Source organism: Sebastes fasciatus, chromosome 6, assembly GCF_043250625.1.
Source record: "Sebastes fasciatus isolate fSebFas1 chromosome 6, fSebFas1.pri, whole genome shotgun sequence".
NCBI lineage: Eukaryota > Metazoa > Chordata > Actinopteri > Perciformes > Sebastidae > Sebastes > Sebastes fasciatus.
In genome coordinates this window covers 24,316,741-24,339,725 of record NC_133800.1, presented here as the reverse complement: position 1 = coordinate 24,339,725, position 22,985 = coordinate 24,316,741, and the positions used below count along the sequence as shown (strand labels likewise).

The window sequence follows — 22,985 nt, the reverse complement described above, 5'->3', positions numbered from 1 at the left end:
ATGGAAATTCAGGGGGAACTATAAGTCACTTTTATTCTAAATGGTTTATCTGTTTCAGTAAACCTTAATCATAAGAGAACAATCATGAGGTAAAACTAAAATAAATTACACATTAAGAATAGCATTTATTTATATATATTTTACGCATACAAAAAACAATATTCCTATGATGTTTGCATTTGTTTGATCCTACTTTTTGTTTTTTTTTGTTTATTTTTGTTTATTTGTTTTGCACAATTTAAGACTATACAACATAACAAAAAAAAATAGTAAATGCATATACAGTGCAGGAAGAGGCAAAAAACCCACTGGGTTTATCTGAAGCCTCCACCTAGAGACAAGATTAATATAAAGAAATAATATGACTACATAATAGTGATAACAAACAATTAGGACAAGATATACATAATAGCAACAATAACAATACAGTAAATATATCAAAAAAGATAAGTATGTGTGTGGATGTGTGTGTGTGTTGCGTGGAAGTGTATGGTTAGTGTTTGTGAGGAGGATATTGACTTAAATATCTATAATGATTTCTGGGCAATCGTAACCAAACAACATTGTGAGTGGGAAAAAATAAAAAACATAAAAACAGATACATGGGGAAAAGCAATTACAAGACAGCAATTACATGTTCTCACAACTTCACACCATAAAGATTGAGAGGTGAATAACTTCCACTATACATCCATGCTTTTCCAATTTCCTCTGCAGATTTAAACACAGATCCTCCATATATAGGCTGTGGGTTTCACTATGTAGACTCTGAGTCAACACACACAGTGAAGTCCCACATTAACAAACTTAGTGATCAACAATCAGTAAGACACTAAAAATATGTCACGTTTGATTCAACATGGCAGTCAGACCAACACCAAGGCAGGGGTTAATCCTACACCAGCTGCGCACTGGATGGACGCTTGTTCCTGAGCGGATGAACAGTGACAGATGATGAGTTTAGTGCCCTGAGGATTGCGCACAAGACAGTCAGTGATCTGCTAACAGCCGTTTAACACCGCAGAGTCACGGCAGACCGAGAGACCCAGACACCGGCTCGATCTGGAGGACTTGTTAGAGGTTTAATACTGATCTTTCTCCGTCACGCAGTCTCTGCTTCAGCTCAAGACTCTCCAGGATCTCCAGGATCGTTACGCACGACTTTTACGCACAAACCTGCCCAAATGAACAGATCTCGATGCGCTGTCACCTGCAGCAGCGCGGACTAATACGCTACAATTTATACTCCCACAGGTGTGATTATGTTCAATGTGCGAACTGCAGGAACGGATGAAACGATCTGCTGAAACCAAACCAAACCACGGACACTGGGAACTTGCCTGGAACAGCCATTCACTGCGCAGGGTGCCAAAATGAGCTTTTACCACCAGAGCTGGAGGATCTTACAGATATTCTTTGCAACAATCACAGCGATTCTCACACAAGGTAAGTAAGTGACCTGGAAGCAGATTGGGTTGCGTGTTGTTGTTGTGTGTGTGTGTGTGTGTGTGCGTGTGTGTGTCAATCTGAGCTGCCCAGCAGCAGGAGGTGATGAGCACAAGAGCATGAAGTGCAGTGAATTAACCTGAATCCCTCTTGAGACTGTCACTGTTTTAAAGCATGCATACTGTATGTCTAAACTGTATTTAATGAGCTTTCATCTTTCATCTTTTATTCGGATAGCTATTCTTCCTGGAGTCCACTTACAAATCACTTTGAACTGTTTTAGGCTACATTTCAGTACATTATCACATTACAATCTTAACACAATAATGACTACAACATCAAAAGCAACAGCAACAAAACACAACAATATTCAAGACACAACCCAACACACAAGACAGGACCTATATGTTCAAGTTAATACTATTCACAGAGTATAGAGAGGTAAATATGATTCATTAGTGGTTGGACCATATAGCATATTATGTCAAAATACAAAAACAGAACAAGCAACAACTTATTTCACCATAAATATTAACGGGACTTTGTATTTATCCAACATTAAACCTTTTATGATTTGAGGTTAGCTAAATATCAGCAGACACAGAGAGCTGTTCAGCTATAGGAGATGTTTTTTCAATAATATTTTAAATAGATTTTCTTGAATGATATAAGTGTTACATGTCACCATTGCTCTGTACGCTACAGTACTTTTGTTAGTTTTCACCTTCGGAAGTGTGAATCTTCCTTCAGTGGCATGCCTAGTACTGTACTCATGTTCAGCTGAAAACCAGTGAGCTGTTAGACAGAACAGTCAATCTTCTGCACATGTTACCGATGAGGGGCGGTGGGCCTTTTCTGTGCAAAGCCAACAGTCTTCTGTAGAAGTCTAAATAATATATAAATGTCCTCATTTGTGCCACAAACTTACATCTCACTCCACAGCGATACAGTGGTTCCGGTGAGCCAAACATGAGCATCTGTGTGTTGTGGCAAAGGGGTGTGTGTGACAGCACAGCAGTGAGTGAGACATTAAACATTTAGGAGGAAACCGGTGAGGAGAAAAAATGCTTGATGGGTTTATATTACAACTTGAGCCATGCCTTAATGCTCAGTACTTTGCTTTCTCTTGGGAAGTATTGCTTTCCTTTATAGATGTCTGATAGGAATGCGGCACACACAATTTTCACAAACAAGAAGCAGACAATCTAAATCCTCAACTTTGATAATGAAAAAAAAAATAAAAGCACATCACAAAGGCATTTACTGTAAAGCCTATAACTGCCTCGTAGATGGCTATTTTCAGGAAACGCTGGCTGGCTGATTTATGTGGATAAAAGGATGACAAAAATGGAGACATTGTGGTAAAACAGAAGCAGCTTTAAGAGTCTCATTGGACGTAGCAATCCCTACCAATCACTGCAGAAGCTTACACCCCCTCCTCTCTCTCTCTCTCTCTGCCTATCTTCTCCACCCTTCACTACCCATGCAGGCCCTCTGGGCATTACATGCTATATGATCAGATCATCCTCTATGTATGTTTGTTTAAAAAAAAAAAGCACTTCATGTAAGATGAGAATATGATTGTGTCATTTGAGTATAGACCATGAGATCTGACTGATAAGAAGTGTTGTAGTCTAACTCTTATTGTGTATAGGACCAGGCCTGTTTGGCAGCTCCACTGCTGTCAGCACATAATTCACTGGCATGACATAAAGTAAATGGCACAACAGCAAATCAGCAAGAGAGTCTTGACTACAGAACATAAATAAAAAAAAGTTTTGAACACTATGTAATTAATCTTTTTTTTGGGTTCATGCATCGTGCTCATTGGTAACAACCCTAAAATTTGAGAGCACAAGTTCAGAAAGTGACTTTTCATTTAATTGGGATCACTATACTCCAATTAGGTGCTTGTAGAAGACAGCACACTGTATGTTTCTAACACGCAGTATGTGTCTTCCAGACCTTTGTGGATCACAGTTTTTCCCACTTTATAGATGCCCTTTGATAATTAACCACAATGTTGTAAGATACTTGTTACCAAGAAATCCTGGGAGTAGGCCCACTAACAGCTTGTCTTTCCTCCCAAGGTCAGCGCTAAGTGTCTAAACTTTGTGTCTAAAGACTCAAACTTTTGTATTTAAGGACCTATTTATCAGCAAGCTGTCAGATCCTAATGAGACTTTTTGGTGCTTTATTAAAGGCGGATGTATTGGAAAGGTCAGCCGGCCCATAAGATAAAAACACATAGTGCTAACATGAGTTGTACGATAGAAATAGTGTCTGCTATAGGTGCCCTAAGCGGCAGTAGGCAGAATGTTTTTTGCATCATTGGGCAAAAATTCCATAATAACCTTTCAGCATATTGTAATTCAAGTGTTCTGAGAGAAAACTAGACTTCTGCACCTCCTCATGGCTCTGTTTTCAGGCTTTAGAAAATCTAGCCCGTGATGGGAGACTTTGGCCAATCACAGGTCATTTCAGAGAGAGAGCGTTCCTATTGGCTGTTCATTCAACAGAAGCAGCTGTCAATCACTCGCGAGCTCCGATCAAACGGTCAAACTAGGCAGTGCTGATCAAATATGAATCAATGTTATGTTACTTTAATGTCTGTTTCTCACCTCAAATCTTTTCAGAAACATCTTGTTCATGGTTTAGCTGTGAAATGGGAAAGTTTGCTCTGGCTGGTGGGCGGTGCTTGGTTTTTCCTCAACTGATCATAACGTGGCTGCCGGGTCACAAATTTTCTCATTTTACAGCTAAACATTACACTACAAGATGTTTCTGAAAACATTTGAGGAGAAAAATAGGCATTACAGTAACAGAATATTGATTCATATTTGATCAGAGCTGCCTAGTTTGACCGTTTGATCGGAGTTCGCGTGTGATTGACAGCTGCTCTGAGACCTCCAGCTCGGCTCTGATTGGTTGTTTTCTTCCGGTCTGTGAAATCTTGCAGATGCCATTAAGAGCACCGGAGGACAAAGAGGAACATGATGATTTTTTTCAGATTATCTGTCTCATGCACTACTGTCAGAATATAGCGACCGTTTATAAAAATATATTGTTTTAATCATATTAAGTGTTCTCCAATCTTGCATACTTCTGCTTTAATTATTCGTATTAGCATGTGGGCCATTGACAACCCTTTCTTATTTTAAAATATTCATCATGAGTGCGTTGTGATCCATAACACTAACATAACAATGTGAACAAAAACCGTTAACAGACAGCATGACAGAAAAACTTTGAGACACAAAAAGCTCTCAATCACTGATTAAAATGCAGACATCCATTGTTGTCCTCTGCGATGCTGTTGGGAGTCGATTCACTTCTGCAAGCTGTTTTGCACATATGGCAAAAGTCATTACTGCACATTAGAATTCACAGAGGTCCCTTTGCACTTTAATAGAATAATACAAAGATTGATTGCAATTGGAGAAATAATGCTAAAAGAAAAGCGCTCTGAAAAGAAGTCGGCTGATGCGAAACTATTTGAATAAAGAGCCTTGAGGGCAAACCGCGGGGCAAAATGTAGCTCATTAGACACAACAGTGTTTTTATTAAAACTGGTGATGAGGAACATTATTTTGAAATGGATCTGTGAGTCTTAATCCCTAAGTAAACTTTGCGGTTAGATACGGCACAGAACAAATCTCAGCTACACTATGTTTACTCTCCGTGTCCATATTAATTCATGGCAGTAAAGCCCTTATTGGACTGTATTTGCTTCATACGCGTGGCTAAAAACACAGAGCAACTGAGGAATATTGTACACATGAAAAGTCACATTTTGGAAAAAAAAATGGAGAGCCATCGCTCAGAGGTACAATAGTGTTAGTTTCAAATGAGCAACTCCATAATCTAATTTCCTACAGGGAGCAGTTTTTGATTTGATTTGATTAGCAACATGTGATTTGAACCCTACCATAAAGAGAATCTCCTGGGTTGTTTTTTTTACCCCGCATAGAAAGCACTTAACCTACATACTGTAGAGAAAAAAGAGTAAAAAGTAAAGCAACGCAAGGCATTTAAAATGAGCAGTCTTGTCTTGGAGAGGTGGCTTTTAGAGGCGCTTGTAGCATCTGCATGGCAACACTGATGCTTTCTGACTTAGCCAAGGAGGAAGAGGAGCTCAGGGTCTTGAAAATGAGTGATTTGAGAGGCTGGGACAGCTGGTGCGGCGGATTTGCTCTCATGTTTATCAGTCGAGGAGGGCACGGTCTCATCGCGATGAGATGAGAGGACCATAGAACTGCAGTTTTGCTTACATTGGCTACTTGTTAAAGATCCAAAATGTTGGCAAATGGAGAAGGATGCGTCATAAACAAACAGTGCCTGCAAATAGATGTGTGTGTGCTATGTATATATATTCATTTTTCCTCCTTTGAGTTTTCTGAAATGAAAAGAAATAACAAGGGGAGCACAGATGACCCATCAAAACCCAAACTGTAAAGGGATGAGGTCGCATGTGAAGCACTTTGTTGCTACATTGGCAGTGTGCATCCTCCCTCCAGGAGACAGTGAGCCAGTTTATATTCACTCCAGCCGGAGCCGCTGCCAGCTCTGGTATTAAACAGCACATCTGTCACTGTGGCCACTGGTAGGCTAAGCCAGGACAGCCACGTTCCCGGCTCCTGTCCCGGCCTCATGCGGCGCGTCGCCCACTCAGCGAACATGACTGACACTCTGGAAGAGAGAGAAAGAGGAAAAAAAAGATGCTGTTGTCTTTCTCCGATGGCTGCCGGGTTGACATGTTTCTGACACGTACAGTGTAGTCGTTGCTGTCAGGCCATCGTGACAGGCTCTTTTGCCGGAGTGGATGAAAAGCATGAGAGGCCATGATAGACGGACCCGTCAAACGCCAAGAGGGACATGCCGACTGATGTTGACACAGAAAAGCTTCACACCATCCTCGTCGTATAAATAACAATTAATAATTCAGTGACAGACAACTTTCTATCTGGCGACACATTGTAAGACATTGTTAGCGTTGCTGTACCGGTGGGATGATGATTTGTTTAGATGAAGCTGTTTTTGCACCGTGCTAATGCAGCTTCATCTATTTTGTCATAATCTGCAAAGTAAACACCCGTGTTTTTGTCCTTAATTCACCAAGTAGGGCAATTAGCCACCAGATAAACAGTGCACACTCAGGTCAGCGGCTGTAATCTTCATAATTCTATCAAAATGGACGTTTAATGAGGACACATGATGGCCGGGCGACCTCCGCTCGTGTCCACCGAGACAAACACTTCCCATTAAGCTTTTAAACCAGATCAGAGAATATTTATGCTGTTGGTTTGTTTTTACTCACTCTTATAAAAAGGTCATTCTGTGCACTTTTGATCAGTATTTAACAGTGAGCCAGTAATCCTTGTGATCATTGTGCTGGTGTGCTGTCCAACACAAAGCAACCCATGCATGACTACACATCTTACTGAATGATATATCACATGTATTTCTGTTTTAGTTAGCTTAATATTTTTTATTAGAATCTGGTCACATCTTTTTTTACTTCACGTGGTGGAGTAAAACACGTTTACATGGAGGATCTGCTGGGTATTCACAGCCTGCTGACAATCTCAAAAGCCATTTTAATCCCAGTTTTTGATGGCTGGTTTCAACCTTGTGCCAGATGTACCAGATCCCATTTTTCTTCTCTATGTAGAAAAAGCTGATCTGATCATCCAGGAGAGACAGGAAACTGGGGCAGTGGAAAGGAAATATGGAAATATAACATTATAATATGACAGGCAATGATTTTAAAGTCAATTGAATCACTGGACACTTACATTCCAGTAATAGTAAACATGTTTTGAAAAGTAAATTCTATGCTATATTATCTTTCAGTGACATGATTAGTTACCTGGATATTATTTAGGGACTATGAAAATTATTAATTATTTTTTTTCTAATCCCAAGATTATATTTTATTTCAGCCTTCCTTTGCAAATGTAGTTAATAGTTTGGTAAATTGTTACTTCAAAAAGACAACTTTAACTTGTTCATTAAAGGAACAGTGTGTAGCATTTTGGGGGATCTATTGGCAGAAATTAAATATAATATGAATAAGTATGTTTTCTTTAGTGTATAATCACCTGGAAATAAGAATTGTGTTTTTGTGAGTTTACAATGTGCCCTTCATATCTACATAGGGAGCAGGTCCTCTTCACGGAGTTTGCCATGTTGCTCCGCTGTGTTTCTACAGTAGCACAGAACGGACAACGGCATTTTTACGTCACCTGAAGGCCACCGTAGTTCTCCCACACGCTTGTGAAACTATGGTAACGTGAGCCGCAGGGTGCAAAACCGTGGTACCGCCAGCCTCCGCCTGACTTCCGTTGCTCCTAAAGTAGTGTTATTATGTTATTAAGGATGATGTCTCAGCGAGGCGAACGGCGTTACCACGGTTTTGAACTCGGCAGCTCACGTTGCCGCAGTCTTGGGAAGGGAGGAATGAACAGAGGGGTACTCAGTTGGTTGCAGTCTGCAACCACACCACTAGACGTCGCCAAATCCTACACACTGTCCCTTTAAGGTGCACTTTACCAACAACAATTTTGTCTCTATATCAGAAGTTTATTAATGTGTAAATTGTGATGCACATTAAAAGTCCTATTAAGATTAAATTGGGATACACAATTAAACATGTTTTTTTTATATGTTATGGGGAGGGTGAAACATAAGGTTCAGCCCGCCGCACACCAGTACTTTTGTACAGTCTTTAAGCAAAGTCACAGAGTTCAACTGCTCTGTCCTAACCTCAGAAACGAAAACACTCTTAAGCTTCTCTTGTTGTAATTTACAATATTTCACCTTTGTGCTCTGTTACAGGAATTTAAGCTCAAAGGCCTTTTAGTGTAATACACTGATGCCCCACTCAGTTGATCAGTTGGCCTTGGCTGACTTTCTGTGCTCAAGTGTTAGTTCCTGGAACACTATTTTTCACAGTACTTTATTCTCAAATGAAAGGGAACTCATTTCCTTAGTTCTGTTTTTGTTTCAGGTGAAATTCTAGTTGCTTAGAAATGTGGTACTATGACATGTTCCCATTAATAAGCCTAGTGTAATTTCCTATTTTTACCTTACAGATTTGAGCAGTAAAGAGCTGACTGACAGTAAAAGCCCAGTGCCTTTCCCCGTCTTCTTGCCGGTCAACTACGAGCTGCGAGATGCTGACTACTTCTTCCTAAAAGAGGCTGGCCAGGACTTCATGAGGAACTCCAGCATGCAGAGTCACACGCAGCCCTTTGTTATCTTAAGAGCCAGCCGGCAGCCAGCTGTCAACGCCAGCTACAGCACTATGTCCACGGAGAAGCTTGTGCCTCGAGATCTGGTCCAGTCTGTGCAGCTTTTCAACGCTCCAGAGGTCTTTACCTTCAACTGGAAAATCCAGGCCTTTGTGCTGACGCCTCGGGTTTTCTCATCCAAGCCCAAAGTGCGGGTGCTCTTCTATGTTGCGGGGAGGGACTGGGGCAGGGGGGAAGGAGCCGTGGATGAGCTACCGTGTGTGACAGTGTATGCTTTCTGGCAGACACAGGAGGTGAGGGGTTCCTGTGCCATGGGAGGCGACAGAGGAACCTGCATGGCTGAGCTGGCTCCCGCTCTTGGCTGGTTTGCTCCGGGGTCAGAGGGCACCAGCAGGGAGAGGCAGGACCCGACTACTGGGAACCCTGTGGAGCTGTACTACCAGGCGCAACCCAAAGTCAACGGGAAGTGTAATTCTGTGGATGGAAGTCGTTTGGGCGGCTCGCAGCAGCAGCAGCAGCAGCAGCAGGCAGCAGAGTATGTTCCTGTCACGCCCATGCAGAGGATTGGCAGCGTGCGTCTCCTGCAGGTGCCTAAAGGGATGGCGACGCTTTCTCGGCTCAAGCTCGGCAATGCTATTGTCATACGGACGTCCTCCAAACCGCTGAAGAAGACTGATATCGCCACCTTCTACATACTCATGGCCAGCTCTGCTCAGCTGACTAACTTCACTCTCAGGTAAGACTGTGATTTCTGTTGCCTCGCAGTTTGTAGTGGTCAGACTGGCTGTATTTAAAGATGCATGACTATACAGGTTACCTTGCACGGCAGCTGGATTCTCGTCACAAGATCACGCAATAATCCATCTCGTCAGGTTTCAACTAAGCTACTGGCAGCTTAGGTGTGTGTGTGTATGTGACGACACTAAATAGGTTCTAAATAACAATGGCGGCCCCGAAGAGGTTAGCGTAGATGCTGCAATAGCATCAGTTATATCACAACTGGAGAGTATTTATTCATTGAAAGAAGAGCAAAGGACAGCACTGAAGGCTTTTCTCTATGGAAAACATGTTTTTGCTCTTCTCCTGACTGGCTTCTGCAAGAGTTTCATTGACAGATGCTTCATCCAATCACCTGCCAAGTATTATCTGAAAGTGCCTGCCCTTTCCCAAACAGTCCCAAACAAGTCCCGTGGCCACCATGGGGTCAACTTTTTTGATCCCGTTTGTCAATTTAAAAGATAATTTTGCAAGTCAAGAAAGTCGTAGTTTGTTGTAAAACTGTTGAAATATCAGACTGTGAAAATACGTAATTAGAAAGACGTCGTAAGTGACGGCTCTCCTGCTGAAACTACGATGCTTGTGTGTTTCGTACTGGGATGTACTCACACCAGCAACGGGTCTCGCTCGTTCTTTCGCTTCCCAGCTGATAAAAAGACGAGGACTCGCTGGATAAAACACATCAGGAAAGATAAAGTTTCATTTGTGTGTCATAGCTAAGTTAGCTTACTAACTGGTGACGTATATTGTGCGAGACGAGAGATGTAGTTCACTGAGCGGTTTCACACAAAACTAAATGATACTACGACAAACTTACAACAAACTGCTACTTTCTTGACTTGAATAAATATGTTTTAAATTGACAAACATCATATGTGTGATTCATAGCGCCATTTAAACGGGATCAAAGAGATATTTGTGTCTCGCCGTTGACTACTGTTAATATTTTTTCCGAAATAAGGTCCCATGGGATGAACCAGAACGGGAGGGACTTCACCTCTCCATGACGGCTTCTCAGATGGTTCTGTGTAACAAACCATCAGGTCAGGTTAACACTGAGGTGACGTACTAGCATCTCTTCAGAGGGCTCTGCAATTTCAATGAAGTCCAAAGTAATTGGTTAATAAGAATTAATTTTGTTCACTAACAGTATTAGTCCTCTTCTCTACTTCTTGCAGACATCCTGTGCTATCAGAAATAAGGGAATATTGGAGGAAATTAGATTTAGCATGGGTTATGGTATTTTCTCTGAAAATATGACAAGAGGTTAGCAGTCTTTCCGGGAACTTTGGTACATTATTCGAGTCAAATTAGAAAAATACATGTTTGAGTGAGCACAGCCTGATGACATTAAGGGCTGCTCCAAGAGTGGTAGTCATCACGGTTGACATGGATCAAATAAGATCACGTGTTGTGATTTAAAGGGTATTCTCGGGATCTGTGCTATTGAATGTGTGAAGATCACAGGGATTACCAGCATTGCTCAATTTAATTTAAGGCTCTGTTCTCATTTTGAGAAGCAAAATGTTCCCGTTTGATGGGAGATGAGAGATTTTTTTATTCCATTTTAAAGCAGTAGTTTTATCCTCTGGAGGTCTCTGTGGCCTCTTTGGTAATAGAGGCTAACTTTGTACACATTTTAAAGATATGTACTCATATATTTCCAAAGAACGAATGCCTCACCCACCTGACTCATTATCCTCTGGAGGAAAAAATACACAAATGAACAAAGGAAAACTAAAAACATAATCTGTTCTCATGGCTTTCTTTCAAGATGTCAAGCTGTTGCTCCCTTTTCAAGGTGATATGATGCAACATGGGAGATTGGCACCTCAAAACTGGATATGAATTAAATGCCTCCATCTCGCTCTCACCGTTTCATGGACGTTTTTCATGGCCATCCGTGGCGTAATGCCTTTTATTATCATCATCCAGACGGAGATCAAACAGAACCACGTTGCAGCATAGCTCGATTTGTCGAGGTTAGCTGTCAGAGCAGACGAGCAGAGATTTACGTTAACTTGATTAGAGACTGATTTTTGTGTTATTATTCTATACACTATCTGCTTTACTCTGAGCCGGTGAATAATGGACTGTCTGGAGGTGTGAAATACGTAGTCTCAGTTATTCATTTGGTTTGTGTGTAGATTTTGATCATGAGTAAAGTATGTCATAAATCCTTCCTTCATATGTGATCTCACTTCAAGAGGACCTACTTTTGTGCTTGTTCCCTTTCCTTTAGTGTGGTATATAGCTTTTTGTACATATAAAAGATCCGCAAAGTTACAAAGTCCGAAGTCCACACCAAAGGGAGTTTCTCTCCCCCACAGAAATACTGCCTTTTCTTCCGTAATATAGTGATGTCACCAAGTAACAAGTTTGCATAATACCTGCCTAGCGGCTAGTTTGACACACCCTCAAACAAAGCCAGTTAGAGTGGAGCTGGATTAGAGTCCGAAGAGTTTAGTTCGGTTGACCAATCACAACTGTGGGCCAGCTGACCAATCAGAACAGACTGGGCTTTTCTCGCTCAAACGTTTCAGACAGAGGATGAAAAGAGGTGCTGCAGCCCAGCTGGTATGAGAAAAGTAAAGCATTTTTTGAACATTAATGCATTTAAACATGTTCGAGTAGAAACTAGGGCTGTCAAAGTAACTAATTTCTTTAATGCATTAACACAACTTGCAATTTTTAGGTTGTAGCTTATAGTTTTGAAGCTAGAGTGAAGATACTGGTATCATATGAAACTAGAAAAACCAAAGGAATCCATTGGTACCAACCATGTTGGAAAAACTGGCAAGGCCATTTTCAAATGGGTCCCTTGACCTCTGACCTCAAGATATGTGAATGAAAATGGGTTCTATGGGTATCCACAAGTCTCCCCTTTACAGACATGCGCACTTTATGATAATCACATGCAGTTTGGGGCAAGTCATAGTAAAGTCAGCACACTGACACACTGACAGCTGTTATTGCCTGTTGGGCTGCAGTTTGCCATGTTATGATTTGAGCATATTTTTAATGCTAAATGCAGTATCTGTGAGGGTTTCTAGACAATATTTGTCATTGTTTTGTGTTGTTAATTGATTTCCAATAATATTTATACATACATTTACATAAAGCAGCATATTTGCCCACTCCCATGTTGATAAGAGTATTAAATACTTGACAAATCTCCCTTTAAGATACATTTTGAGCAGATAAAATTGCGACTAAATATGGACAATCATGCGATTAATCGTGATTACATTTTTTAATCGATTGACAGCCCTAGTAGAAACCCAATATACAAGTATGAATCAGAAAATAAGCACAATAGATCCTCTTTAATATATATATATAATAAATGAACATCTTTGTTGCTGTTTGCAGCGTTGTTGCATGACATCCAGTACAGTGTCATGACAACAACAAGGAAGTCCTTGAAGGCAGCTTATCCAAAAGTGTGTTAGTTCCTAGACAATAGTTACAGCCTTTCCTTGTAGATTGAAAAACAATGTGGTACACAATCAATACTTCCTGAAAAATAAATCATTTCTGAGTTACTTCCGACTTTGGAATGAGCGGAGGTGAGCAGGTGAGGGGACAGTCATGGATTATTAATTCACCTGGCCCTGTATTCAGTCTCTTACTCGAATCAATTGTGAATGCTGGAATAGGTAAATATTGATTGCCGACAGCTGTGCATGGATGCACCTGCGCTCCTCAGGTTTCAGAGTCTGCAGGAGTCTCTCTACATTTCTCTTGGGTCATTCAGTTTCTTTCGGGTCGACCACAAGTAAACAAAGAAATGATGATGCTGAAGGTGTTTCATCCCACGTTTTATGGGTTGTCTGCCAGGAGAATCCGAGAATCGTTAAATTGCATTACAGACCTTTGTGTGAATGTTTTTTAAAGTTTAGACAATGTGTTTGAATTATTTAGCTGGGTTCCTTTTACGTTCCGTCTCTTGATTTTTGCTGAAACAATGAGGCCAAAAAAGAAATCCTGAATTCCCCTCTTCATTCTGTCACTTTTCATCATTGCTGCTTTATTTCATTTACTCAGTCACACATATTTCTGAACCAAAAGCAGATAGCTGAAAGATAGCGTCTCTTTTCCTTTCCTGTCTTTTCTTTTCTTTTCCTCTCCTCTTCTTCCTTTTCTTTCATTTCCTCTCCTCTCCTCTCCTCTCCTCTCCTCTCCTCTCCTCTCCTCTCCTCTCCTCTCCTCTCCTCTCCTCTCCTCTCCTCTCCTCTCCTCTCCTCTCCTCTCATTTCCTTTCCTTTCCTTTCCCTCTCTCCTTTCCTCTCCTCTCCTTGCTGTCTTGTTAGGAAGCTTTGTAGTAATTACACTGGTGTGATGGGCAGTTGTGTCTATATATAGTATGTAAATGTGACTAAATCCTAAATTAATTTTGTTGCATCCCATAAACATGGCATAATACACTCAGCGTTCCTCTTCCTCACATATCCAGTAACACAGCGCTCCCCTCCCCCAGCTTATCAGCACATTAACAAGCCGTGTGCATCCGATCCTCAACAGCTGTCTGTGTACTTTATCACTGTCTGGATGTCCCATTAAGCTTTGCTTAATACTCTCTCATCAGCATGATAAACCTGTTATTGATGTCTATAGCTGGAGTCAAGGGACATACAAATTTGAGGTCGATTGAGAAGAAGACAAGCCACACCTGTCCGTTCCCGCGAAATGAACCTGTCATCCTCAGTGAGAGTTTGATAAAGGTCACAGATAAACTACCGTAATCACACAGCCATGTGAAGGGTAATTAGATGATGCCTTTAGTGTGTGCCCGGGAGGTTGAGTGGCAAGAAGTATGATGTCACAATTTTTCTTTTTCTGAACGGCAATTAAATGCACAATAGTTTGTCTTGTTCTATGGGATTAATTTAAAGGCAGCAGTGCGGTGATAAATAAACTTGAGCTGCTGTATCAACAGGACACGATGTCAGTGAGCTCTTCAACTAGGGAGCCTAATCATTCATCTGTGTGACAAATAGGACTTTCACATCCATTTTTAGTGCCGTGGTTCCTGCCATCTGGCAGCCGTGTTGGCATGAACGTCTCCCCCAACTCCCTGAACTGCTCCATAAGTACGATAAGCACGTTGCCGATGGCTGGCCATCAGACTGGCTAAACGGCGGGCATTTGCCTGCATAATTAACGATTGCATCTGTTTCCGATTGCACTGGGGTTCACCGGTGGTGCCGTGGCCCCGCAGTGATGCACTCACAAAGCCAAAGATGGTAACACAAATTATATCAGGGAAGCAATTACAAACCCTATGTGCTGTGGCATTTCGATAGCAGCCGTGGTGACGAAATGCATCTGGGTCCAGGCTTGTGTGGCTCACACAGAATACAATCTATTTCGTAGGTCTTTGATCAGTCTGTGTTTCACTGTATTATGTTTTAACCTTTTCGAATAGTGTCATTGTTTTACTTTCCCTTGTTGGCCATGGCTCTGTGATCTTTCAAATAAGTTTAAAGAAAACCACAAATACCTAAAGAAAGGAGACTGATTGATGAAGGCCAAGGGCCAACAGCCTATTTGTGTACCAATTTGTGTGGTCACATTTTTACGTGCATGCACATGTGTGTGTGTGTGTGAGTGAATGAAGAGTATGTAAAAGGTGAAAGAACAGTGCCACTCTTGCCTTGCCTGGTCAGAAGTGAGATGGATGGCAGGTGCAGCACCTGAGAGCTGCTTTTCACACACGCTGTCAGCTTCGGTCTCCACAGCCATCCATCTTCTCTGCCCCGGTGCCTCCCCCTGCCCGCTGCCTCCTCAGGGCCTGCTAACCAAAGCCATGGACACTGGTTCCTGCTAGCAACCACTCAGAAGAAAAACGCCTCTTCCAGTCATAGGGGATTTCTTTTTTCTTTTTTTTTTTTTTACACAAGGGGGGGCTGAGAGAGAAAAAGAGCTTGAGATAAGTCTCCTTGTTACTGCCACTTTTTATTAGTTAAACTCTGCTCCACACAGCTCAATACACAGCGGTGTTTCATCACAGCAGGACATGTTATTCAGAAGTCATTACTAGATTAACTGTTCTCCTAGGTTTTCTCATTAAAACACTGTGCATGCCATCCTGCTTACCTCATTGATTATGCCCGGATTACATTGCACTTACAATTCTTTCTAGCTTCAGTTGGTGCAATTATCTACGGAAACAGGAAATGCAAGTTGGGGAAGACAGCACTATGTTGAAAAAAACGTATTGCAATTCTTTGATAAATATTGCATGTGCAATGTGTAATGTATTACATGTGAATAACGTTTTATAGTCCTGCTTGCGCCCTGATTGAAATACCTCAAACCTAGCGGTTTGATTGCAATGACATTTGGTCCAGACATTCATGATTTCCAGAGGATGAATCCTAATTACGTTAATGATCCTCTGACCTTTCCTCTATAGCGCCACCATGAAGTTCACTTTTTGTTGTTTTGAGTGAAACAACTGATCGGATGGGATGCCATAACATTTGGTTCAGACGTTCATGTCCCCCTCAGGATGAACTGTAATAACCAAATAATAATAATAATCCAATACAAATCCCAATAATAATGCAATAGGCCTTCTTTTGGTTTATGCAAAACCAATGAAATCCCCATCAGCCTTAGATGTGCTTTGTGTTTAGTGCTAATTAGCAAATATTAGCATGCTAACACCCTAAGTCAGTGATGATCATGTTCAACATTATACCTGCTAAAACATGCTGACCCCCAGGGTTATTTTGTTCACAAACAATCGTATATTTTCCATGTTTTTATGTGTATAATGTAGTGTTTGAAAGTCTGTAACTATCTACATGGGGAGTTATGTAATTTACTGATGACCATGAATGCAGCATACAGGTGTTGGTGGTGGGTGAGAGGTGAGAGCTTGTGAGGCAACGTCAAGTTCTGATTGGCTGAGGGTGGCGGGATATCAACAACTGAGGGTGATGCAAGGGTGTGAGAGAGGAGTTCATCAGTTTCCCGCTGTGTCTCTCGGTGTGAGGACCGATAGAAGCTCCAGAAAGTCAATGTAATGTTATGTTTTTGCTGTTAACGCGCTTTGGACAAGAATATTTAAGTTTCTAAACACAGTGAGTTGCAGTCGCTGTTACTTTAAGTATATCTGTGGGCCAACGCACGCTAGCATCTGGTGGTTAAATTTGAGTATTTTACCAAAATGTTTTTGTTAGAGCGTGGGCCCACCAGTACATTGTGTTTCTATATGGTTTAATCCATTGGAGTTTGTTAGGTACACGTGTTTAATGCGTCTTTAACTCATTTACTGTTGTGTTTAAGTGAAGTTAAGACCATAAAGGTGTTAAATGCGTCGTTAAAGCCTCTGAACACCCAAACAGGTGTTATCAGTTAATCTGGTTGATTAAACCTCTCTTCAGGACTGCGTGGGCGTGTAAAGACTGTAATTGAGTGACATCTTCCTGAGTCTCCTGTTAGTTTTGTTGCACCTGTTAGGGGGGGACAAATTACACCTTTATCATTCCCATCAAAGCTCACCTGCCATCTTCAACCTGAGCGGAGGTCTAATCAGCCAGAGTAACTGAAAACACCTGCGTGGGTGTACAGACACTTTATCACACATATTACTGTGGTGTTTCAGTGAAGTTGGGAGTGGGACTACCTTTTATTATATATTTAATTTTATCATCCTTGAGGCCTAATTTTGGTCTAATAAATCTGCTAATTTTTGAGTTTAAGGTGAATTACTCAGAGGGGGTTTAAAGGTGCATAATATGTGAGAACACACACACAGTTTAAGAGCCTTTAGTTTATTCTTTTACAAAGTAGACAGACACCCACTCACTCAATACACATCAGAAGTATACAGTACAGGTAGTATTAGAATTGAGTGTAAGTAAACACATCTAGGGCACTTTTCTTAAGACCTGTAGGGCAGAATAGTTCTACACACTGCTGTGCTTAATGCCAGAATGGCTGCAGACCAGTGGTTCCCAAAATGGGTGCTGCATCACCTTAGGTGGCCTTCAAGGAGGGTGCAAAGAGCAGATGTCATGCGTCATACCTTTGGGGTACAACACATGCACAGTAAAATCTGGTCTACACTCGCCGAAATTAAGCCAATCGCAACGCACGACCGCAGCTCCAGTTACACTGCACATGTGTTAATACCCCATACCCCAAGACCCGTGTCCCAGCCTCTTTCAATAGGCTTTGGATGCCTTGAGGACAGGCCAATGGTGCAGCAAAATGTATCATATCACTGTTAAGTTATTGTGAGTGTTTAATCATGTTTCACCACATTAAAAAAAATTTGTGACATTTATATTGAACACTTTTTCAAACCTATTTACACAGAAGAAAAAAAGCTATAAATATAAAAATCACCATATTAAAAACTCAGTTATGCTGCAGCTGTTGACTTGACAACTCCGGTTGTCATAGTACCATAACACGCTTTCTGGCTCGTGTGTTTTTCAGGAGCTCAGCAGTCTGAAAAATAATGACAGTCAGAGCGATGTGATGGAAAGATTTGACACGGTAAACAGAGCTCAAAGAAATACTGGTACATCTCAACCCCCAAAACAGTCTGAGACGACTGAATCTGAGCCTCCAACAGAACTGAAATCCCACTGAACACTACTTGGCTAATGGCTTAACGGACAGGTTTTAGCTGCTTATGGAAGATGGACATCCATCATTGTCCGATAGCACAATCGCATGTGGTATCATGCGTTCCCAACATCAGTGTGATGTGGCTCTTGTTTTTCCTGCACAAGGTCTAAACAAAGTGGGAAGGTTGAGAAAGGGAGAGGCTATGCATTTGGAAGATGGGATAAAATAAAATATGCTCTCTTACAGGCTGGGGATACTGCACTGAACGAAAAAAAAAAGAATTGTAATAACAAACAATCATAAACTGAATGTTTTAGCTCTGACTCAAATTAAAAGTTTATTTAAAAAGTGACTGTAGAAACAGAAATAATTAACACGTGCGATTCTGTTACCTTGTGCGTTCTGCAATTAACACGGGTAACAGAGTGCAGCCACCTTCACTTCTTATTATCACCTCATCTTTCCTAACCAGAAAGTCATAGCCTCTTTACATCAACACTGAATTTATTTCTCTTTGCTCATTTAGCCCCTGTGTTGTTGGCTCTGCTGCCTCCTGGGAACCCTCAGACAGATAACAACGGACTGATAACACCCCTTTCTTTTCGCTACTGTCATTCACTCTAATGCACAGCACACAGAGAAGCTCCTTTCATTTACTATACTAACACAGAGCCCATGCAACACCTACGGTGTTTGGCTCCATTTGTGCTTTATTTGATGAGAACTGCTCAGAGCCAGAGTTGAAATTTTCAGTTTGTAAGTTCAGTGTGTTTCCTGAGACTCTCTGAAGGTTAGAGGCTTTGACACAACTACCTACTTTATGGTAAATGCTGACTCTAAAACTGTGGCATTCAGCTGTGAGTAATCATGACCAGAAGACTTGCAGGGTTTTATTTTCCAGCACCGGATGATTCCACTTTTTTAACCCTTTGTGGTTGAGCCCGTGTTAATCCGATAAATCAGCTGCTGTTGTGTGCAGCTGGAATGGAAACCAGCGGTCGGTCAGCGGGGTCACAAAACCCCAAGATTAAAACCACTATTGTAAAAGACACTGCTCCATCATCCCTTTTTAATTTAACCTTTAACCTGTGAACTACTTGTCTGTTTGAACTTTAAGCGGCTTCACAAATGCCACCAGATGAACACCTTTAAATCTTGCACTCCTGTGGTAAAGGCAATGGGTGGTGTCGGACATTGACAGAAGAGATCGCCATGCTAAGAACGGTGGCCACTTGAGACCTTCCTTCCAGATTACATGCTCGATGTGCAGATATTGGCACGGACAAGGCTTCACATACAAATGTGCACGCAAAACTCACCACAAATCCATTATGAGGTTGTCTTAAATATTTCATTTAGGAGTGAATGCATGTTTGTAGACTGATTTGTTTCATTGTGCTGAACAGAGAGCCTCCTCTTCTTTTCAAAGTCAAAGCCCTCAGCAGGAGAAGTGCTCAGATTGTTGTTGCTCCTATCATAGATTACACCTCCTCAGAGACTCATAATGCGCTCTACATTTTGTGTTCATCTCAAAGATTCAGAGATAAACCACAAGGCCTTGCATGCAAATGAAAACCAATGAATTACATGTTGTTCTGAACTATTTGAGACAACTTGTCTGAGCTGTAACTGAGTATTCAGGGAGTCTTATCAGAGCTCTCAGTATGATAAAGGAGCAACACTTAGTGAGAATAGATCACCATATTGATTATTAACATTGTTGCAGCAGAGGACTGGATCTTTACATGCATGCTTCCCGTGGCATTACCTGATTGCAATTCTTGTAGGAGAATATCTCATTAACATTTGACCTACTGCAAGCTGCTCATGCTGTGGAAGCCCACCGGGACGGTGTACATGTTCAGCTGCATAATGCTTATCATTTACAAATTGGAGGCCAAGAAAATTAATGATCCATTAGTGCAGCTTAAGTAATGAGCGCACGTGAGAATTTATAGAAAGAACAATGTGTTTTTTGCCGTTTCAAATGCAAGGGGTGGTTAGTGGGGTGACGTGTAGGTGGTAGGAAATCACAGATTTTTGGCACTTTGTTTTTATGTGATTCATTCCTCCTCTAGGTCTAATAAATATTCAGTTTTTATCACTGTTCTATGTGTATTATCAAATATATGAGGCTGCCTTCTTGTTATAGAAATCCTGGATTTATTGTGATAATCTGGACAGGTAGTTTGAATGAATAAATCAAATATATTCTGTGTGAGGAAACTGAATATTTATCTACCATACACTGGGAACAATCTATAATAATAATAACATGTCACAAGCAAATTCCAAAAGGTATGAAAAAATGAAGATCAGAAAAAAATGTCCTAAATATGCACATTAATTGTTCACATTTGGAAAAATAAACATTCACTGCCCTCGAATTCCATTGGTTATTACAGTTTTTCTCAATTGTTTACACACAAATACTGGTACTTGACACACAATGACCACAACATGTAACTCATGCACCAACCCTCTGAACCAATTCTGCTAAACTACAAGCACAATTCCTGCTTTACACTCAAATTGCAGTTCTAAAACACACTTTTTCCAAACACTACACACAATTCTCTGCATTTGGCACAATTTTCATGAAGAAAATCTCGTTTTCACAAGGAACACACTGTCATTCAAAATTCTAAAGACAATTGCCCTACTATGCACACTGACTCATCACATGGGCAAACACCTGTCACACAGTGTTACAATTAGCAATCAGTTGATGCTTTTCATGGCTGGATTCGACATGCTAAGCGATATTTCCCCCACTGCTTGGCCAGGGAAAACATTGCTTGTGATGTGGATGAGGTGCTGTGGCCAGACCGAAACAGAAGAGAGGATGCAGCATAGTTTTTTTTTACTGTAACTGTATACAGTAAATTCTTCTGTTGATTTGTATGTAGACCACTGTATGTGCAACTTCGTGTTGGTTGGGATGTACACTGTGTACATTGTTTTTGTGGGGAAAATAAAATATATTTGTTACCGTGTATTTGTGTGTTCTGAGTATGAAAACAATATTCTAAAATATTTTACAACACACTTATGTATGTACTGTCTGTAGTAAGTGTAACACTGAACAAAAAAAAGGCCTAAGTCATTATGATGAATGGAGAAGAAGTGTTTTCCATTCATCATAGTGTTTTACATTGAGCACATCAGTGTTCAACTGGTTCTTATAAATGTCTATTCATATGATGGTTTGTGTGTGTCATTTGAAAACAAAATACCATTTTGAGAAGAAATAACATTGTTTTGAATGTAAAGTTTCATTTTGCAGGAGAATTGAGGGGTTTTGACCATTGTGTGTGTGTTTTTTGATTTGTGTGTAGAGTTCTGAGAGTATGAGGCATGCTTTCAGAAAATGTGTGTAAACAATCGAGAAAAACTGTAATACAGGACATTTCGCATTTACCACATTCTTGACCTTTTTTCGTTTTTGACTTTCCACAGAGCGACGGTAAAGAAAGGTGTGACCTTTCGAACAGCGACACCCAGTAACTCTTTACTGTGGGACATCACTCTGGATATGGGTGCAGATGGAGCCATCGCTGTCATTTGTCAGAGGAAGGCTCCCATACCTGGGAAAAGGCAAGTCTGTTCTCTTCACATTACTCCATGTGCCAGTGTACTGTGTGTTATCTGTGTCTATTTCGCTGTCGCTGTATATCATTGTATACATATTTATAGGCTTAAATTGTTTGAATGGACAAATAACACTCTAAAGGTCCAAAGGGGATTTTTCATGTACAGTTAGTTGCCAGTGTCTCTAGCTGATAGAAGTGGCACAATTGTAATGTATGTCCTGTAAAGAATATCAGTATTTGTCTCAGAACCTGTGGAGTAAAAGACAAACCGTCTGCGCCGTACAAGCCTGACAGCAGCTTACTGCAGAAGCATACTGTGCTGCGTCCTGGGAGGACATCTCTTATACCCTCTAAGCACAGGTTGGCTGCAGGTGCTCCTGTAAAGCTGCCCTTTATAAACAGCTATTGCTTTCCCCCCCTTTATTGTCCACTTCTCATCTGTAATATGTAAGCTTTAATCATTTCTAAACATTTACCAGCTGTGCACATCCATGCATTCCTAGTATGCAGTACATATGACTTAAAAGCTGCAAGCAGGCTGGTCTGCTTCAACTCATTGGGCTCCAAAGAAGTACTTAACTTCCCCCATAACCTAATTAAAAGGGGCTACATCCTTTCCCCCAACATGCAGCTTATCTCAGATGTCCTTTAATTTTCAGCTGAGTGCATTTCATTGAACACTGAGGTGAGCTGAGTTCATTTTAGAGTTAAGTCATATAAGCGTGGCCCATCAATTCTGAGATTACAAGACACCTTTTTTAACAAAAGGGCAAAGGAAACAAAGGGTAAATGTCATGTCCCTTCAAGCCTTCTCTGTCTTACCTTGCTACCACAACAGTAGCCTTAAGAGAAACCTCTGTTTCAGTTCTTTTCACAGGCTATAACGAGGTAGTACAGGAAAAAACAAGGGGCGCTTTCACAATTCAACATTTAGTCAGTGTTAATCGAACTCTGGCGCGGTTTGTTTGAGCAGTTGTGAATGCGGTAATCGTACTTAAATGCGGACCAAGACAACCGGTCCGAGACAGACCGCTTGCGAGAGGTGGCAAAGCCAAACAAAACGCAGGCTGCCTGTGTGGGCATTTGTTGAGTGGGTGAGGACTGACCTGGACTTCTGCAGATGTACGATGTTTGCTTGACATCTGGGCTGAAGAGAACATACAGAATATGTTAAATGAAGTCCACAAAAATAGTGACATTTATCAAGTCATTGGAGATAATAAATAGAGAAGGGATTTGTGCGTATAGTGTTGAGTCAATGTGAAAACACTTCGACAGCAATATATCAAAGTCCGCTCCTTCCTACATGTCCCTCTGCAAATTATGT

At 41.0% G+C, this 22,985-nt stretch overlaps 1 protein-coding gene across 1 annotated transcript in view; it reads left to right on the top strand.

Moving 5' to 3' along the window:
• The first annotated feature begins 800 nt into the window (after positions 1-800).
• LOC141769508 (transmembrane protein 132D) overlaps positions 801-22,985 on the top strand; it is a 35,816-nt gene continuing 13,631 nt past the window's right edge. The window contains exons 1-3 of the mRNA XM_074638641.1: positions 801-1,446; positions 8,541-9,435; positions 21,525-21,662. Coding sequence (XP_074494742.1) covers positions 1,374-1,446; positions 8,541-9,435; positions 21,525-21,662 — 1,106 coding nt within the window. The 5' untranslated portion in view covers positions 801-1,373. The remainder of the gene's footprint in view (positions 1,447-8,540; positions 9,436-21,524; positions 21,663-22,985) is intronic.